Source organism: Camelus dromedarius, chromosome 33, assembly GCF_036321535.1.
Source record: "Camelus dromedarius isolate mCamDro1 chromosome 33, mCamDro1.pat, whole genome shotgun sequence".
In the NCBI taxonomy this organism is placed as follows: Eukaryota; Metazoa; Chordata; class Mammalia; order Artiodactyla; family Camelidae; genus Camelus; species Camelus dromedarius.
In genome coordinates this window covers 15,606,722-15,627,175 of record NC_087468.1, presented here as the reverse complement: position 1 = coordinate 15,627,175, position 20,454 = coordinate 15,606,722, and the positions used below count along the sequence as shown (strand labels likewise).

The window sequence follows — 20,454 nt, the reverse complement described above, 5'->3', positions numbered from 1 at the left end:
CTCCTCTTGACCTCCCAGGCTCCAGCCAGAATGACTCCATCCTGGGTCCTTTAACATGATCACTCTGCCCCCACATCAGGCTTTCACACTGTTCCCTTTGCTTGGAGCGCCTTCCCCTCCTTGTTGAGTTGTTTACACACTCATTCAACATTTAATATTAACCATATCTGCAGGTTATCAGATCCCTGAATCTCCTGATCCAGACTCAGAAGCTCTGTGCATTGGGCTCCACTTTGTCAGGTTTCTACTCCGCATCAGCCCAAAAGTCGCTTCCTCCTGGAGGCCTTTCCTGATCCCCCACCCCCACCCTAAGTTAGGTACTGACGTCCCACACACACACACACGCACGCACACACACACACGTACGCACACACGCTGCCCCTGCCCCCGACACACCCCTTGCCAATAATCATCTCAGAATATGGCTTCCTCCCCAGACTGTGAGTTCCATGAAGGCAGCACCGATGTGGGTCGGGTTCACCCCAAAGCCACAGCACACAACAGTGGGCACACAGGAAGAACTCAGAAAGTCTGGGTTAAACTGAACTGGATCCTGGATCTCAAGACTCTCTGGTGTCATTTTCCAGCAGCTTCCTGCCCTGCAGACCAGGCTGAGTCCCCATCTTTGGCTCCTCTACCCACCTCTGATGCACCCACTGGGCAACTCTGAGAGCATACATTCTGTGGTCACCACGCTCCCTGCAAAATGTGGGGGCTGAACGAGCCCAAGCTATGAGCCTGTCCCTGACCTGCGGTGGAGAAAGGGCTGAGAAATCAAGTTCTCTTCAGCCTCTAGTCCAGCCTCATGCTACTTTTAACAGATCTATCCGTGCCCCGCCCCCATCTGTTCCTTTTTTTCTTTTTTTGAGGGGGAGGTAATTAGGCTTATTTATTTATTTATTTTTAATGGACATACTGAGGATTGAACCCAGGACCTCCTGCATGCTAAGCACACCCCCTACCACTGGGCTATACCCTCCCCTCCCGTCTGTGCTTTAACACAGATGAACATGTGGTCCTGGCCCGGCTTGAAGCAACTACTTTTAATCTGGACACACCTCTATCAGAGATGCCCAGGGCCCTGAGGAACAGGAAAGGCTGCTCCGTGACACTGGGACGCTCACCCCTATCAGAGCCTCGAACCTCCGCCCCTTGAGCAGTGCGCCCCGCATTCCTGGGCTGCTGCCCACCCGCACTCCTGGCGTGAGGACGGATCCCGCGATGGGTTCCTGGATGGCCCAGCCCGGTCCACCCGCCTCACCTCTTCTCCAGTCGGACCCACAGGTCGCTGAACTGCCGGAGCCGCTGCCTCCGCCGCCACCTCCGCTTCTTCCGGCACTTTCGTTCCGCCCCGCCTGACAGATCGGCACTTACTGGCAGACACGTGGAGCCGCAGCACGTGCGGCGGCAACAGTGAGCGCCCAGACCTCCCAGCTTCCGGTACCGGCGCTTCTGGGCAGGCACTTCCGGGGCGGGCACTTCCGGAACAAAGACTGCGGTAGAGGCAGGCCGCCGGTGACTGCGATGAGGCTGCAGATCCGCGGCTTTTACTCTTCTCTCTCTAAACAGGGGAGGAAGGAGAGGGATCAGAGGAAGGTCCCACAGCACGGGCCCTCCCCCACCCTTAAGGCTCAGGACCAGGCAACAGGCAGGTAGTGTGAAAGTTCAAGCCGGCTAAGGAGGCAGGGTTCTCAAGGCCACCTCAGAGAACTGATTGAGGTGGGAAGCCCCATGAAACAGACCAGCAGGACCCCCAAGCAGGGCCACTACTCTCCTGCCAGCACCATCTGGTTCCTGGCCCAGAGGCATTATCTCCCTTTTTGCCTCTAAGACGGCTTACTTCTAGGACAGTGGAACTTACCCCTAAGATTATATAGGCTCCCTGAGCTAACTCCTGATTGGTCATTTGTGGTACCTCATTTGCACAAAGCTCACACCTGGTTGGTGCATTTCTCTCCCTCCTGATTGGTCCATTTTTACAAAGCTCATTCCTAAATAGTCAACTTTGTTACACCTTATTTGCATATGATGTTGCAAAGTGTTGCAAAGACTGGCAGCCTATAAAAACTTACGTAAGGCTACAGATGGGGTTCAGAGCTTGGAGTGTTAACTCCTCTGGGCCCGCTGGCGTAATAAACCTGAGTTCTCCAACTCTCCGAGCGCTGCTTGGTCTCTCGCCCAGATCCAGGTTGCTGTAACACTGAGCTGTAACACACTTTGCTGCAACATGATCAGTCTGTTGCCTGTTTCTCCCACACACCCTCGATGTCACCCTCGCAATGTCACTGGCTTTGAAGGTGGAGGAAGGGGCTGTAAACCAAGGAATGTGGGCAACCTCTTTAAGCTGAAAGAGGCGAGTGAGTAAACAGATTCTCTAGAGCCTCCGGAAAGGAATGCAGCCCTGTCAACACCTTGATTTCAGCCTCGTGAGACCTGTGTCAGACTCCCAACGTACATACCTATAAGATCGTAAGTCTAAGCTGTTTGAAGTCACTGAGTTTATGGTAATTTGTTATAGCAGCAAAAAAATTACTACAGCATCCTGAGGAGAGTCTGGGGGAGTGGGGCATGGACTCACTAAACACTCAGGCTCAGCCCAACAGGACCCCCAGCCCTTCCTCTTCTCTGCAGGGAAGGCAGCTTCACAGCCAGAGCATTTCCGGTACATGCCAGCCTACTGATAGGTGGAGGGTAGTGGCTGCGGGTTGCCCACCCCTCACCCCACACACGCACCTCTCAGTCTTCCTAATAATACCCGCCTGCCCCAAGACCCAGGGTGCTGGCAGGGCTGCACTGAGCTAGGTGACCGGTTAGCAGCCCTCCCGCCCCCATCCACACCAGGCTAACCAGGTTCAAGTTCCATATGCTCAGAATCATCCCTCAAGGATTATCACATGGCTGCCGAGGAGGGGAAAAAGGAAGCAGGTGCCCCCACAGCCCTGCCCTGGTCCTCCTCGCCCATTCCTTCATGATGGGCATCTCCCTCACTCTGGGCCCTTAGGCCCTCATCCCTTCTTCTCCCTGAATAGGAGCTCCTTTGAAGACTTCGTGCTCTCTCATGACCTCCCCAGGAGCAGAAGGCCAGTTCAGCACTGAAAACTCTTAGATGCTACCCGCAGGACAGCCTGTGTGTCAGGCTTCAGAACAGCAGCTACCACTGCACACACCAAACTCCGCAGGGTCGTGGGAGAGGGTGAACCCAGGCCGGAGCAGTGGGGTGAGACAAACCCCAGCTCAGCTGGTCAGCCTGGGGCCAGGGCCTGAGAAGTGACCAGGAGACCCAGCCCACCCTGCTTTCCAAGAGAACATAGTCCAGGGAAAGACTGTCATTCTAAGTGAAGTAAGCCAGAAAGAGAAAGAAAAATGCCATATGATATCACTTATATGTGGAATCTAAAAAAATGACACAAATGAACTTATTTACAAAACAGAAACAGACTTACAGACATAGAAAACAAATGTATGGTTACCAGTGGAGGGGGGCAGGGATAAATTGGAAGTTCAGGATTTGCAGATACAAACTACTATATATAAAATAGATAAACAACAAGGTCTATTGTTGTTTATATCGCACAGGGAAATATATTCAATATCTTATAATTACCTATAATGAAAACGAATGTGAAAAGGAATATATATATATATATAAAGCTGAATCACTATGCTGTACACCAGAGACTAACACAACATAGTAAACTAACTACACTTCAATTTAACAATGGGAAAGAGCCACAGACCCCTCCCCCCACTACCTTCCCCCAAACCAAGCAGAGAACCACTCAGGGAGGGCTGGGCTCTCCCTCCAGAGCTGACGGAGAACAGGAGGGAGGGATGGATGGAGACCTGGGGCAGGATTTCCCCAGACAAGGGGACGAGGGGAGGGCACTGCAGACAGAGGAAAGAAAGACCATTAGCAGAGGGAAAGAGGCAGCCACGGGGACAGAAGGTTTTCTGGTGTCAGAAGCATATCCGTGCTGGGAAAAGGTGGGTCTGGGTGCCAAGGCTTCAGCATGAAGAGACTGGACTTTGGAAGAGAGGACAGCAGGAAATCCTGAAGGTTTCAGACTAAGGGCCACTCGCAAGATTAGTCCCATAGAAAGGTGGAGAAGAACCAGAGGGTGATGACCTCGGGAGCAAAGGGGGCAAAGCCAACAAAGATTTTCATGGAGGAAGGTGGGAAGTGAGAGGTCTTAGGTGAGGGCTTTTGTAAACGAGAAGGTGCGGTGCGAAGAACCGATGTTCCTGAGACACTGGATGCAGGACACAAAGAGAGGTGGGGGCTGGGACAAGCCCAGGAGGGGGTCCGACCTTTCCCGCTAAGAGGGGACCCAGAGACGCATGGCCCCTGGGATGGAAAGCCGACTCCCAGGGGGATCCTCTGGAGGGAGGGGATAGAGTAGGCCTGGCCTGAGATGATATGAGGTGAAGATGGCTGTTCTGAGGAGAAAGAGGGCACCTGGAGAAGGGCAGCCGTCGGGCGGACCCCTCTCCAGCCTCTAGGCAGAGGGCAGCATTTTCCTCCTGGAGGCCTCTCTCTACAGCTGAGGGCTCTGCCAGCAGGGGGCGCCGGTGACCACGCACGGGAAGGGGTGGGACGCATGGAGGGGGTGCTAAGGGCTGACCTGTGTCCCCTCAACATTCACACGCTGAAGCCCTAACCCCAGGACCTCAGAATGCGGCTGTATTTGGAGAAGGACCTTCACAGAGGTGATTAAGTTGAGATGAGGCCTTCGGGGTGGGCCCTAATCCAGTGTGACTGGTGTCCTTACAAGAAGAGGAGGTTTGGACACACAGAGACACCAGGACTGCGTGCACATCGAGGAGAGGCCACGAGGGGACAGTGAGAAGACGGCCGTCTGCAAGCCAGAGGGAGAGGCCTCAGAGAGACCAAACCTGCCGCCACCTTGATCTTGGACTTCTAGCCTCCAGAGCCGTGAGACTGTCGAAGCCACCCGGCCTGTGGTACCTCGTCACGGCGGCGGGGGCAGGAAGGGTCACCGTGTGCCCACTGGGGCTGGACATGGAGCAGGGGCTAGCAGGAAGGCCGGCGCGGGGTGGGCAGCATTGCCGCGGGTGGCGGTGGGTCGGGGCCTCCTGAGTTCTTCACAGAAGGGTCCCCGCAGGGCCAGAGGATGACTGTGCATGAAAACAAGACATAAACAGACCTGGGGGGAGGAAACAGCTCAGAGAGAGGGAAGGGGCTTCGCTCCTGCCCCGGGACGGGTCTGACAGGCACCCCCTGCACCTCCGGTCCCCTGAACTTACGTGGTAACTGACTCACCACCTGCCTGCCTAAAACTTCGCAGATGCGCAGGTCAAAGGCACTGATCGTTAAGTCTAATCGCCCTTCCTGGGCCCCAGGACCCCGGGGCACCCTTCCCTTCACCTTCCTTTCTGTCCCCAAGAACTGCTGAGGGAAGGCCAGGGTGGCCTCCGCCGCCCCACGTGCCGGGCCAGGCAACCCAAGCCGGACACAGACCCGGACACAAGGGGGCGCCCGCGGAGCCCGGGGCCGAGAGAGGCTCCGTGGCAGTGCCGGGGTCCCTCCGGACACAGCCCACCTCGGCTCCCCGAGCTGCCCCCCACCCCGGATGGAAGCACAGGAAGGTCACGTGTGGACGGGCCATCCAGCGAGGGTGCGCTCCACCCACAGCCTCCGCGCTGCGGAGCGTCGAGCACCGTGGGCTGCCCATGAGATGCTCTGCGGTAAGAAAAACGAGCCGAAATGTGGCAGCTCTCGTGAGCCCCAAACATACCCCCCAATACACACCCTGGGACCAAGAAATCACCCTGCCAGCCCCCTCCCTGCTGTCCAGCCCGGTATGTTCAGACGGCTTCCGCAGCGGGGCCTCCCAGCAGCCCTGCCAGGGAGGCCCGGAGAGAGGGGAACTCTGAGGATCAGAACCGTGCAGCGAGCTGCCCAGAGTCGCACAGCTAAGGGGACACCAAGTCCCAACCTCCCGCCTCTGAATCCAGTGCTCAGTCCTAATCATTCTCATTTATATAAACCCACCACCTCTGAGACCCCAGCCCCGTTCTGTCCTATGTGTACTTTAAAATGCACATTATAAGAAAACAGTGACTTCACCTGCCTACACTATGAAAGACCGTGGAAGCTTTCAATACACCCTCAAATGCTGAGCTGTGTGTCTCTTTATCCCTCTACCCCAACCCCTGCATTTTAATGACAGAAGTGGAGTGATGCTCTCACCTCTTAGAAGATCCAATGAAGTCACTTTTTCTAGACACTGGAAGAGTTAGATTGAGTTTTAAACAGTATTAAAGGCTTATCTGGGGGTGTGGGGAGGGTATAGCTCAGTGGTAGAGCACATGCTTAGCATGCATGGGGTCCTGGGTTCAATTCACAGTACCTCTATTTATATAAATAAGTAGATCGAATAAAATCCCCCCTCAAAAAACCCAAAACAAAACAAAACAAAGGATTTTTTAGAAAGGTTATCTCATAAGATTCTCCCACACAAGCCTGTTGTTCTGGAGACGCTAAAGGGGATGATTTTAATAGGAGGGTGGAGGTGTGATACACTGAAACTGTGACAGTTGGGGGTGCAACGCAGTGGCTGCAGGTAAGGCTGAAACAGTGGGTTCTCTCCCCACCTCCCAGCCTCAGCCTCCCCTCCCTGCCCCTTCTCCTCCTAGGGTTTAACAAGTTAACCATTACCCTAGTCAAATACAGAGCAGGGTTTCTACCCTCAGAAGTGTTTCTCCTATTTCCAGCAGCCTTTGAAAGACCTTTGAGAATCCTCACACTCTGATGTCGCCGTCAATTTCCACTTCATGGACAGCAGGCCTCCTGCTGTTTCCTTGAAATGATGCGCTTTCATTTTCAAGTCAAAAGCCTTCATCTTCTCCTTTGTCACCTTTTTTCAATCATGTCATTTAGGTCAGACCCTCCTCTCTCTTTTCCAGAATCTCTTCTCTTCGGCACACCCCTCCCTTTGCACCAGCAGCCCCTCCACACAGGCAGCCCTGAACGTGCAAGGTGACCTCCCCCCACACCATCCTGCTCCACCTTCTAAATGCCAAACATGGCCTATGACCTTTGGCCACTGGGCCACCTGCCAAGCCCTCATTCCACAGGGGCAGGCACATTTCCCATCCTCCCCACCACCCACAGGGGCCCTGGGAACAGGACAGGCCTGGAGGAGTCACAGGAAATGCATGAGATATCTGGCCCCTAACAGCTCCACCGGCCCTGCCATCTGCCCCTCTGACTTCCAAAGGGGAAGTTAACTTTTTTCTGCTGCTTCAAATTTTAATTTCGCAACTGATCTGGACCTTTCTCCCCACTTCCCCCGCCTCCACCCAGAGTGCACGTACGAATCAGCACCACCATAACTCTGCTAGGCCTTCGTTCGTGTATTTCTTGCTTTCCCCTTCCTCTTGCTTGCTTTGCCTTGGTTTGACTTGCTCCCGCTCTAGACTCTAGAAAGCTCATTGGATCTTCTGACACTTGCAGGGTGACGCTGGATGCAGCCTCTCTGGTCCCCCTCCCTACGCCAGGTGCAGACATTCCTTTTCAACGCCTATAGTCACTTGCCTTTCCTGTGCCCCGGCTCTGACACACCTGGACAGCATCACTCACACCCACCAGCTCCCTCCTCTCTCTTTCCCAGTGTCCTCCTGCAGGTGAGGGAGACAACACCCCCCCAACTCAAAACCTCTGCTGGACCCATCACTTCCCCATGATCTTAGTGGGGGAGGGACGGAAGCCGTGGTTCATCTCACCTCTCTCCTGTAGGGCGCCTGGCCAGCCGTCCCCCTCCCCTAGATGGCCCCCAGGCGAGGTGTGCACTCACTGCACCAGCTCGGCCACGCTCACTGCAACACGGCAGGCGGGGTGGAAGCCATGCCTGGAAATGCCGGCATCCTCCCCAGCCTCTCGTGTGCCACCCCTGTACGAACACCATGAACACTTCCCGTTGCATCGCGCTCATTTGTTGCTGGAAGCCCCCGAAAGCCGCAGCCAAAGTTTTGCTCCATCATTTCTCAGGTTACCTAAGCCAGCCGGGAGACTTTCAGACTTGCGCCCCTCCCTTCTCTGATGGCTGGTTCTCGCCGCCTGCTGCCTAAGCCAGGAGGTCACTGCCGAATCCCTAAAGCCTCATCCTTCGACGGGGACCCTGGAATTAACTCTCATCAATGCCCCTCTCCGTTCTTAAGTTTCCTAAAGAATAACTTTCTCAGCTGCGGCCTCTCATTCAACACCTACATCTGCCCCGTTTTGTTTTTGGAGCCCTTCCTGACCTCGGTCCTTTGTACACAGGATGTCCTGGTGCCATCAGGCAATGTCCTTATTCTTGCATTTAAATGCGCGCTGAGCTGGGCAGAGGACAGGGGCTCTCACCTGGGAGCTCTCATGGCTGAAGATGACGGAGCTGAGGTCCCCGCACTTGTAGTGTTATACGAGGTCCTCTGTCGTGCAGGGATCTGAAGGCTGCCTGCTCACAGGCTCTCCTGCTGCAGGAGGGTCTGGTTCAAAGCAAAGATGACCTGAGGGGAGAAAACATACCTCTCTTTTAAGTCCACTGACAAAGCAATCATTAGCTACCACCTTATTTCTTTTGTCCATGTTGGCAGTAGCCTCAACTCTGCGTAAGGACATGGACGCTGCTGCTAGAAAAAGGGGGGGGGGGGACACAAATCCCTGGATGGTGTCCAATGAAGAGGAGGACAGTCCTGCCCAAGTCAGCCCCCACTAGACGCCTCCTGGGAAAGTAAGTGCCTTGAGAGGGACACAGACAACCTGGAACTCTCCTACGAGAGTGACCAAGAGGTCAGGAGACCCCGAAAGCTGGTCTGTGGGGGATGGCTAAAGCTGGGGAGGTGGGGCAGGGAGGCACCGGGACCCACAGACACACGTCCCAACTGGTTTCAACCACATGAAGGACTGGACAGGATATATTCACAGTATCCACAAGTCTTTTTCCAACCATCAGGGCGGCATTTGGCGACTAAGGGATTCATTAGGTCCATGAGATGTCAATAGTAGTTATTATGGAAAACAGGGAGCGGGGAATGAAGGCTAAACAAAATCAAGCACGTTTTTATCTTTATGGAACTTCTCAGAGTCTCGATGCACTAATGCGCAACGCGCTGCCTCTCCCCGAGGTGGGGAGAGCGTGCTGGCTTTCCGAGCTGATTTCAGAGCACATCACAAGAGAAGGGTTGGCTGGAATGTCTTTGGGGAAAATCCAGGCTCAAGAAATTTTACAAAGCAGCGGATTCTCCGTGGCACTGGAGAGCTAGGTCAGAGGGAGAAGGCAGGACTCGCACCAGGTGGGAATTGGGGTCGACCACCCTCTGCAAGGCTCCTGACAGCACCGGAGATGCTGTGGCATTTTCTCTCTCATCCCCCCAAGTATGGATGCAGACATCTCTATCACCTTTGACAGCTGCCCCAGTAGTCAGTGTATAGGATACGGTCTTTGCCGGAATGTTCCCTCCCCCTTGGCTGAAATGCAGGCAGGCGGGGTCCGTATGAGCATTCTGACCATGAAGTCTTCAACAGGAAGTTTTCGGTTGTCCAGCGATAAGACATCGCAGGTCTCAAGTCATCAAATGACGCCGTGCGGCCCCGCCCCCTTCTTCCTCCTTCCACGCTTTCTCACTCTGAGTGGCAAAGAGGCCAGAAGTCTTGTCGACTTGCTTCCCACAGGCCACTGCGCACAGGCCTGCCTGCCGCACACCCTCCGTCCATGCCACTGCCTGGCTTGGTGACTCTGTCCCTGCTGGGGGGGGGGGGGGCTTTAACTAAAGGGGGAGGAGGCAGTTCCCTGTTTGTAAAATCCCCTCCTCTCCTCTCTTCTCTTTACATGCCCCCCCACCATCAGAGACACCTCCTCCAGCCTCTCCTGGAGGTCGGCTCCCCAGGAATCTGCAAACCAGCCTCTTCTATCTTGGGATGGGACTTCCGGGCCATGCCGTGCTCCCACCCTCCCCAGCCCTCCACTGGTGACACAGGCCGACAGAGAGGCAGATACATCCAGGTGCCTGTCTACAAACTGAGGTCTAAGTGAGGAAACTCGGTCTTCCAGAGAGATGAGCCCCTGGGTTCTGAAGCCACACAGTGCGGACCTAGCCCACCACCAGGAATTGCTAAATGACTTCCGATCAGCTGGAGGAACAAACCTTTGGAGGGGGGAGAGGCGGCACTATGAAGCACCTCGCAGGTATGCCACACCCCAGGCTAAGGTCTCACACATTCTGTCTCAGTCTAACTCATCCAGTCCAGCTCCCAGTAATCAAGAGAAATAATCATACCTGGTATCTGAGTTGTTCTCCAGGAGGAAGGTCACAGAACTGTCACCTTACACAATAGCCTGAATCACGAGAAGACCAAGCCGTGGACACTTACAGATAAAGAGATCAAAAGAGTGACAACCACTAGCCTCTAAAGAATCAGCCGCCTGGGGTCACCATGATGCCACTCTGAGTCTTACAAGTAAAATTCTGTTGACTGTTATCAACGCCTTATTGTTTAAGCTACGGCTGTACCATCACCCTGCCCCACCCGCAAGGCGAGTTCACGGTTCTGCAGGCACTCGCCTGCTGCGAGTCAGTCCCCTTCGCCCAGCAAAGCAATAAAGCTGCCTCTTCTCTTTTATTCTCTAAGACCCTGTCTCTGAGTTTCAGCTCGGCTTCACTGGGGGCAGGGGCCGATCTTTCAGCAACACTGCAAGTGTTCTAACTATGGGCCTTGGGGGCTTTAATACTGTGCTGGTTTATAGCCTAACCACTTCTGAGAGGTCTTAAGCATCTTGCAGATTAAAAGCCACCACAGACGTAGAAAACAAACTTATAGTTACCAGGGGGAGATGGGGGCAGGGAGGGATAAATCGGGAGTTCAAGACTTGTAGATATTAACTACTATATATAAAATAGATAAACAACAAGGACCTACCGTATAACATAGGGAACTATATTTAATATCTTGTAGTAACCTATAATGAAAAAGAATATAGAAAGCAATATATATGTACAAATGAATCACTGTGCTGTACACCAGAAATTAACAGAACACTGTAAATTGACTGTACTTCAGTTTTTAAAAAATTAGTAAAATGGGGGGAGGGTATATAGCTCAGTGGTAGAGCGCATGCCTAGCATGCACAAGGTCCTGGGTTCAATCCCCAGTACCTCCATTTAAAAAATTTAAAAAATAAACCTAATTACCCCACCACCAAAAAAAATTAATAAAATAAAGTTAGGGAAAAACGGTTGATATTTTTTATGTTATTACCTGAACTTTCTCACTGAAAGGAATAAAACTATACTTATTTAAAAAAAAATTTTTAAACCCAGCCCAGGATAAGCCATTGACCACTGGGCCTGCAGCACCCCACTAAGAGATGTGGCAGAAAGGACAGGGTTTTCTTGGCTGGGAAGGGCCCTGGCAGATCCCAAGCACCAAACACAGTGCTCGCAATCCGGTCCATGAAACGCACCCAGCAAAAGCAAGAGGAAGGCTGAGGGAAGGCTGAAGGGACAGCTTGGCCCAGGGCATCCAAGGAGACAGCCACCCCAGCTTCCCCGTCAGTGGCTTAGCAGAGACCCGGGGGAGCCTCTGGTGCAGTTTCTGTTTAAGGGGGAAAACTAGATTCCTGGAAGAAAGGGCAGGCATGGGTTCCTGAGAGAGGCCTCTCTGAGTGAGGCCCTCCTGGGGTTTCCTCGGAGCCTAACACCCCCTGTAACCCTGAGCCCCGGTTAGCTTTCCCCTTGCACACAGCCAAGGAGGTGGGTCTCCGCCTCTTCCAGACAGCAGCCCTTTGTTAGCTCTGCCACCCAGACCTCGGCTCACAGTCCACGCTGGGGGCCGCCCGAGCTCCGTCCAGCCAGGGGCAGGACCCCAGAGGCACTGCGGGGGGTGCCTTCTTGGAGCAAAACTTTGGGGCAAACCAAGGGCGGCCATCCGTGTCTGCCCCTGCACAGGGGAGGCCACCACCCCCAGGTCTCTGCAAGAAGTCTCCACATCCTGGAGCAGGGGACAGGGTGCACATGAGGGCCCCATAAAAACAATACACTGCCCCAAACTTGCCCCAGCTAAAGCCACGGAGGGCCAGACCCAGCTTGCTCAGAAATCTGCTGTGGCGTCTCCAAAGCATTAACAACCGTCGATCATTCTTCCATGACTGACAGTCCTGGCTATGCCTGACGGAGTCTGAGCCAGTCGAACGAATGCAGGGTTTCAGGATGTGACTCACGGAGAAGCAGATACCTCCAAAACAATTCTTAATTTGGTTAAGTGAACCCCAGAGGCCTCTTCTGGGAAGTTCACCCTGATGGGTGTTGTCACCGACCTAACCGCCTGCATTTCAGGGTCAGTACCAAGTGATCGCGTGTGGGGCACAAGCGCTGTTTCTGGGCAGCCAGAGAGCCCAGGGCCAGCGGGCAGCCTGTCCAGCCAGGGGCCGGGGCAAAGGGGAACCGGGGCAAAGGAGCGGGCGTGGGGACCCGGCCAAGTGTCCCCAGTGTCCCCAGACATGCACACTGCCCCCACACCTCCCCCACAAACAACTCCCCGCCACCTACTACCTCTTGTCTCCATTCAGCTCCTTTCTTTGGGGTTTCTGCTAACATCTCACGTGTCACATCAGTCTGCTAGGACTGTCTTAACAAGCGGAGTGACTTAAATAACAGAAATGTATTGTCGCCCAGTTCTGGAAACTGGAAGCCCAAAATGAAGGTGTCAGCAGCGTCACGCTCTCTCTGAAGGTGTTAGGGAAAAATCTGTTCTAAGTCTCTCTCCTAGCTTCTGGTGGTTTCTCAGTCTGTGGCAGCATAACTCCAATATTTACATGGCTTTTTCCTTGTGTGCCCCTCTGCGTCATAATTTCCTCTTTTTATAAGGACACAGTCATATTGGGTTCGTGCCCAGACAACGATCTCATCTTAAACCAACCATCTGCAAAGACTCTTTCCAAATAAGGTCTCATTCATAGGTCTTGGGGGTTGGTACTTAAATGTAAGAATCTGGGGACCCAAGTCAACTCATCAAACATCTCTCTCTCTCTCAGCTCTACTTTCTTTTGAACAGCAAATATGCATAGGGTAAAAATTTCACACAGCACAAAGAAATAAATGAGGCAGTGCTCTCACTCCTGCGCCCCAGTCACCATCCCTGAAAGTAATCACTATTGCCAGTGTCTTGTAGCTCTTTCCAAGGTTAGTCTCTGCATCTGAAAACAGACAGATACATAGATAGACAGATCTATGTTAGACACACAGACACACAGACAGACAGACAGACAGGAGCAGAGATACCTCCTCCACTTTCACTGGTTTTTATTTTTGCTCCTCTGGCCTTTAAGCCATGTAAGCAGTCAAATAAAAATCTTCCCATGAATAAACACTGAAGCTATAAATCACAATGTAAGGCAAAATAATCAAGGAATAAACAGCCAAGTCTGGCCAACAGGGACAGCCTCCACTATTTCTGAAGCAAATGCAGCCTAGACCTTCTATTCACAAGATAACATCAGTGACTAAGGCAAATCACAGAAAAGGAAAAGGGAAACTTCTGACAGCAGGAAGGGACAACACTGAGGTTTCCTACAGCCTTTCCGGTGAGAAAGCAGGTTGGATGCAGAAGCCCCTTGGAGGTACGCCCACTGCTCCTGGGATCTCTGCTCTGGGATCAGGCTGACCAGGGCAGACCCCAAGGAGAAATCCAGGCAGGATTCTATGGGTGAAGATTTCATACAATCCTGCAAAGATGCAGGTTCATTTCTCCAAGATCTCAGATGAGACACCCAGAATCTTTGGTTTTCCCAGAAAACTTCTAAGCCAATTTTGTTTTTTCCAAACCACAGATTACAACCCATTATCCACCACATCACTGTGGATGTAAATCTTGGCAGGCCCTATCCACCGCTCTGTGGCTTGTGTATCTCCTTTCACCCTGGGTGTCAGTCCACACGGTGCATGCGGGGCTGCTCCGTGTGCATAAACCATGACAAGCATGTGCACCGCCCTCCCTGGAGGGACAGCTTCTGTAATCACAGCTCTGAGTATGAATCACCAGCTCCATCCCCCACCAGGTGACTCCACTATGCAGGCAGGGCTGGGAGCCACTGACTGAATGCAATCAGGGTCAGAGCTCCAAGAACCCAAAGAGATGAACACCGACTGCATTCAACTCTCAAATATCGCATGTCCGCCGAGAGCTGCAGTCAGCTCCCAGCTCAGTCCTCCGACCCAGAATGACCATTCTCCCCACCACAGTTTTCAGAGTCTGACTCACATCCTCACAAGGAAGGATGTGGGCTGTCAGGGTGCTGGCAGATGGGGCCCGTGTGCTTCTGAAACGGTACTGCTTCTACAGTTTTTCCACACAAACATATGCCTTTCTGGGGACTAAACTAAATAAAAACCACCACCTTAAAACATTATTTCAAAAGAAATCCACACTCTGCCTTCTCAAGCCCGGCTGTGGGAATGCACCAGGAGGCTCCAAGCATTCCTCTCTAACGCCTCCCACATCTTGCCAAGCTACTGTGCTGATGGAGCAGCAACAGATTCTCTTAAAGAAAAAGACGCCTTCGCCTAGGTCCCTGTCACTCAACTGTCAATCTTGTAACAGCACCTGAGGGCACAGCAAGACGCAGGAGAGAAGACGGGATGAACGGTGTGGGTGGTGGGATGTTAGCGCTCTGGGCAACCAGGAGGGGGCGATAAAGCGGTCAGCGTGATGTATTTACAATAATCATAATCATAATAGCAGCAGCTGTCCCTCCCCGACCCGCAGAGTCAGCCTGTCCTCTGGGAGGTGGAGCTGCATTTGGGGAGGAAGATGGGGTCCCTGCTGGAGAAGTGGCTGTTGGCAGGGGGACAGGACAGAGTGGGTGTGATGGCAACAGGTCACAGAGGGCAGCAGAGAAGGAACACAGACACTCACTGGGAGTTCAGGCCAAGGTGGAAGCCCCAGAGAGAGACAGGCCGTCACAGTCACTCCCTCACCCCAGAACTATAGTTCGCTCCCCCGCATCACACAAACAGGTGACGGCAAGAACAGTGAATGTCTGTCATGACATCACCTGGCCCCGGCAGCCACGTGGTGGGCCACGCCCAGCACCTCATGGGGGACCAGCAGCAATAAGGGTACAAGAGAAGAGAGTATATTTTCAAGGATGCTCCTGTGTAAGCAGCGTTATCCTGATCAGCAAAGAATAAATTTTTGCCCTTTGCAACAACATGGATGGACCTGGAGGGAGTTTCGCTTAGTGAAGTCAGTCAGAGAAGGACAAACATGGTGCCTTATCACTCATATGTAGAATCTAAAAATTAAAACAAATGAATGCATATAACAAAACAGAAACACAATCACAAATATAGAGGACAAATTAGTAGTCACCAGTGGGGAGATGGAAGGGGATGGGGGCAAGATAGGGGTAGGGAATTAAGAAGTACAAACTGCTATATATAAAATATTTAAGCCACAAGGATATATTGTTCGGCACTGGGAACAGAGCAAATCTTTTATAATAACTTTAATTGGAGTACAGTCCATAATAATATCAAATCACTATATTGTACATCTGAAACTAATATTGTAAATCAATTATACATCAATAAAAAATTTTAAAACAGTGGCCCCAATTCTTGGTAGAGGGAAAAGGGTGTCAAAGACTGCGCTGAGGCCAGCAGAGGGCGGTGAGAGGCCGGAAATCACAGGTGCCTAAATCCTGAGACCAGGGAGGTGGTAGCCTCCCAGGCAGATTGCAGAGGAGCCAGAGCAGGAAGACTGGGCTCAGAGAAGTATCCCCAGAGAGTCATTCCAGCTTTCCTTAACTACAGTTTACTTAAATCAAAGAAAAACCATAGAATCTGAGGAGCCCCTCACATGTGCGTTTTAGGGGACAACCACGATAATTTTCTTTTTATAAACATTGTCGTATAAACAACATAATTTGAAACAGCAGAACCTTGGAAACAGCTCAAATGCCCACCAAAAAAACTGATAGACTGTGGTTTATGCATCCATGTGATGCCATACAACAACAACAACAAAATGAATGGCAGCCACACACGTTAGAATCAACGAATATCACACCAGTAAACCAGCAAGACACGGAAGAATGCATATAACTTAGTTCCATTTACAGAACAATTCAAAAACAAAACCAAACAACACACTGTTTAGGGCACTGGTGACTTCAGGTGAGGAATAGGGACTTTATCAGGAGCAGTTACAGAGAAAGCGGGAATCAGCTGGCATCACGATGAACTCCCGGAGCCTTAAATTGGCTTTCACCATAGGAAACACAGCCAAAAGCAGAGGAGCATATAAGATCAGGCTCTCCTGGTCTGTGCAACTGCTTTATTCTTGAGCTGCCCTTATAACTAGAAAACTCAACCCCAGCCGGGGCATAAGAGAACCTCCCTTCTAACCTCTCCTCCACCTGCCCGAGCCAACGTAGTACGCATGCTCACACCCACACCAGGAAGAGTAGGAGGAATGCTGTGTGCTGATTGGCTCAGACGCAGGCCCCTGAACCAATCACGGAGAAGACGAACTGGTTCCTGAACCAATCAGTCCAGGCTGGACCCTTAGAGTAAAGGCAAGAAAGGTGGCAAACTGCTGGATTCAGAAACAGAATTCAATCCCAGCCCTGTCCTAGTTTTTCTTGCTAGGTTGAAAATAATGCCTAGAAATACAGAAATGGAACAAATGTATAAAACGTGTCAGCAAGGGGTGTAAGAGTAAATCGGCGAGGGGGGTGGGAAGGGACAGACTGGGAGTTCGAAATTTGTAGATACTGACAGGCATATGTAGACTAGATAAACAAGATTATATATATAAACAAGGGAAATACATACAAGATCTTGTGGTAGCTCATGATGAAAAAGAATGCGACAATGAATATATGTATGTTCATGTATAACTGAAAAATTGTGCTCTGCACTGGAAATTGACACAACATTGTAAACTGACTATAACTTAATAAAATAAAATGTTTTAAAAATTGCATTTAGAGAAAAATAAAACTACATATTGCAAAATAAATAAATAAATAAAGATTAAACCAGCGAGGTACAGGTAAATGCAACCACTTAGGTGGTGGAAGCAAAGCAAAACAAACTTGCATCAAATGTCTTCAGCGCACGGGGCACTTTACAAAGGTCCCTTTTTGTTTATTCCTCATTACAACCCTATGAGGTCTGTTTCATCACACCCATTTTACAGATGAGGAATCAGATTCAGAAAGGTTCAGTGTCTCGCCCAAGGTCACCATGGTAGTACATAGGGAAACCAGGACTGAAATCCAGATCCATGGTCCCCAAAGTTCATGCTCTTTCCACTGAGAAGCAGGATAGAAGAACAGTGAGACTGGCGGCAGGACTGACCCTGACCTCTCTGAGGTGTCTAAAGCCAACTTCTCCTAAGGCAAGGTCTACCTGCTCAGGACCCATGCACCCCTAAGGCAGGGAGAGGCAGTATATCCACATCTCCTGAATTCTCCATTCTAGTTATAACAACACCACACAGAAGATTCAAAAACAGCCTCAAATTCACCCTCCATGTCTGTTCATTAACGGCCCTCACCTAGATCACTGTGTCAAGACAATTTCCACCTCTGGGGAAAAAAAATCCACAAAACCATCCTCTTATTTCAGACGTTTCTCCCCTGTTAGGTGTTCCAGAAGTGCCAAATCACTGTGCTCTAAGGAGACAATTAGGATTAAATGAGGTCATAAGGGTGGGGCCCTGATCCAATGGGATTAGTGTCTTTGTAAGAAGAGGAAGAGACACCAGAACTCTCGAGCTCTCAAGCTCTCCCTCTTCCCACTGAGAAAAGGCCATGAGAGGACACAGGAAGAAGGCAGCCATCTGCAAACTGAGGAGAGAGGCCTGATCAGAAACCAGCCCAGCCAGCACTTTGATTCTGTACTGTGAGCCTCCAGAACTGCAAGGAAATCCACCATTGTTGTTTCAGCCACACAGTGTGCGGTGTCCTGTAGCAGCAGCCCGAGCAGACCAGCACACCTGTCCCCCCCTCCCCAAACCCCACACGACGCCAGGGTCACAATAAGAATAAACACCTGTCTCTCCACCTCCAAGGCCCAGCGGAAGCTGCAGCCTCTGCTGAGCACTCCCGGACTGTCTCAGCCCCTTGCTAGGAGTTTCCATTCTTCTCATCTCTAGCGCCCTAAAAGGTCATCTTCCTTTAAATTGTTTAAAGTTCTGGCAAGACAAGCTTCAAGGGAAATAGACTATGAAGAATCATATGAAGACCCAAGTGAAAAACACAGGAACGCTAACTGCACACACTTAACCACATCCGGACTTCTTACTGGGGCTAATTCGGTGTAAGTGGTAAGCAGCTCACCAAATGACTCCACACTCTTGCTTCTGCCAGCTAAGGAATGTCGCTCACCATCCGGCCCTATATGAATTGAGTCATTAGCCACGGCAGCCAGTGACCTTTAATACACCCCAAAAGGAGCTCAGGGTGGAGATCAGAAGTGAGGCCCTCTGTGCTCTGGGAAACCTGGCAGAACAGACCTTCAGATAGCTAGATATTTTCAAGAGAAATGTTTTAAGAACATGGATTCTTGCATCTTCCCATACTTGGAAAAGCACTAGAATCATTAGCAGAGAGATCCGTTCTTTGTGACCAGCAGCAACCTTCTTCCCGAGACTTGTGCTTGGTCGCACGTACCCCCATGGTCAAAATCACATATGTTCTGCCCGCCCCACCCCTGACCCTGCGAGCAGTTCCTCTGAGCTACCTGAGAGGCCACTTCCCAGGCGATAGTTCGCAGTAAGCCCCAAATAAAACTGAAACTCACAGCCCTCACGTGTGTACTTTTTATTTCAGTCGACACTTCCCAAGAGTCCAACCTGTTTCTGGCTTTTCTCTTATTCTGCATGTTCTCCAATAATCATGATCAGCATCCAAGGCAGGTTTCCCTTTGCACGACAAACTATATGATGCTCAAGATCAAGTCCACACAGAGAGCAACAATAAATGTCAAACATCCCCCTCCCCAGCTGTCTCACTCCCCAGACCGCCAGTGTCTCCCTCCTGAGGGTCCAGGGTCCTGGGCCAACACAACTGAAGCTCTTAGCCCAGAGGCTGACTCCGACACTGCTGCGGGAGTGACCAGCGCCTGGGCCCCACCCAGCCCACACTCAGCTGCCAGGTGCACATCCTGCAGCCCTGCTCTTTGTGCTTTCACTTCCCCCGGAAAACAGCAGTGAGCCCCTCTGCCCTCAGAGTTCATGGCGATTTCCCCACCTCACACTCCAGCGCTCTCCAGCCTCACCGCCCAGCTCACTCCCACACAGCCCAGCCCACCTCCGCTGGGCCAGCACACGCACTGCGGGCCCACCTGCAATATCCCCCTCCGTTTCCTCTGCCTGTGAACATCCCAGCCTTTCCTTGAAAATCAGCTCCAATTCTAACGCGTTTAATAAAGTAAGCTGAAGAACATTTGGAAAATAATATTGTCATGCCTTCCCCCCATCAATTACATTCTTTGGCGGCCATGTCGGCACCACCTCCCCTGGTAGAGGCCGGGGCCAGAGTCCACCGCACCCGCAGCGGGTCACCTCAACTGCCAGCAGCCGGGGGCCTGGAAGGCACCTTCTTGTTCAGGGTCTTCGATCTACATGGTGCTCCCAAAGTTCAGGGCTGGTTTGGAGAGAAGCTGTAAACCTGCACCACGGAACTGGGGACCATTCCTAGAAAGGAAGGGGAGGTTTTCCTAGCACACCCCTCCTCGCACACCCCTCGGCCCTCACAGGGCCTGCTTGACTTGCCCTCTGCTCTGTCTGGGGTCACCCGCCAGGAAGCTGGGAGAGGCATGCCACCCTTATGATGTGATCAGCCTCCCTGCCTCGGTGGCAGGAACGAAGTCACTCTGCGAGGATTAACAAAAGGGAAACAGTCAGGGGAAAGACGGAAACAAATCAACAGAGTTGACGCTGCGGTTCTGGTTGTTTAAGACAGTGTGGCGCGATTAGCCAACAGCCATCTTCAGACAGTGCCCTCCAAGGGGAGACATCACCTGTGCACGGTGCTGAGCCAGGCTCGTTAAAAAAAATTTTTTTTAAAAGGTAAATCAAGATCCTTGCTCTCAGCAGGGAGGGTATAGCTCAAGTGGTAGAGCACATGATTAGCACGCATGAGGTCCTGGGTTCAACCCCCAGTGCCTCTTCCAAAAGTAAATAAATAAACCTAATTACCTACCCCCCCCAAATTAATAAATATATAAAGATCCTTGCTCTCTGGGAGTTTTTGTGCTAGTTCAGAAGCTGGAATAAACACCTGGAAGTTAAACACCAATATAAGAATTAAATCAACATAAAACCTATCATTCAACAGCCACCCAAAGGTAGCAAAAGAACAAACTGCCCAGTGGTGGCCTGGACAACAGATGCCATTAATTCAGGAGAAAGGGGAGTCTCTGGCAGCCTGAGATAATTTCTGG

The 20,454-nt window shown here is 51.6% G+C and overlaps 1 protein-coding gene across 24 annotated transcripts in view; it reads right to left on the bottom strand.

Moving 5' to 3' along the window:
• Positions 1-20,454, bottom strand: part of TRABD2A (TraB domain containing 2A) — a 120,457-nt gene that overhangs the window by 69,989 nt on the left and 30,014 nt on the right. For 17 of the 24 annotated variants that reach the window (XR_010378848.1, XR_010378849.1, XR_010378846.1 and 14 more), the window contains exons 6-8: positions 8,366-8,511; positions 4,894-5,136; positions 1,262-1,561 (exon numbers count right to left, since the gene is read on the bottom strand). The exons of 1 other annotated variant lie outside the window; for it this stretch is intronic. Coding sequence is in view for 13 of the 23 variants with exons in the window: in XM_064481962.1 (XP_064338032.1) it covers positions 1,262-1,561; positions 4,894-5,022 (429 nt within the window). In the remaining 10 variants the exon portion in view is untranslated. The remainder of the gene's footprint in view (positions 1-1,261; positions 1,562-4,893; positions 5,137-8,365; positions 8,512-20,454) is intronic. 6 more of the 24 variants (XR_010378856.1, XR_010378858.1, XM_064481971.1 and 3 more) reach the window with 3 other exon arrangements.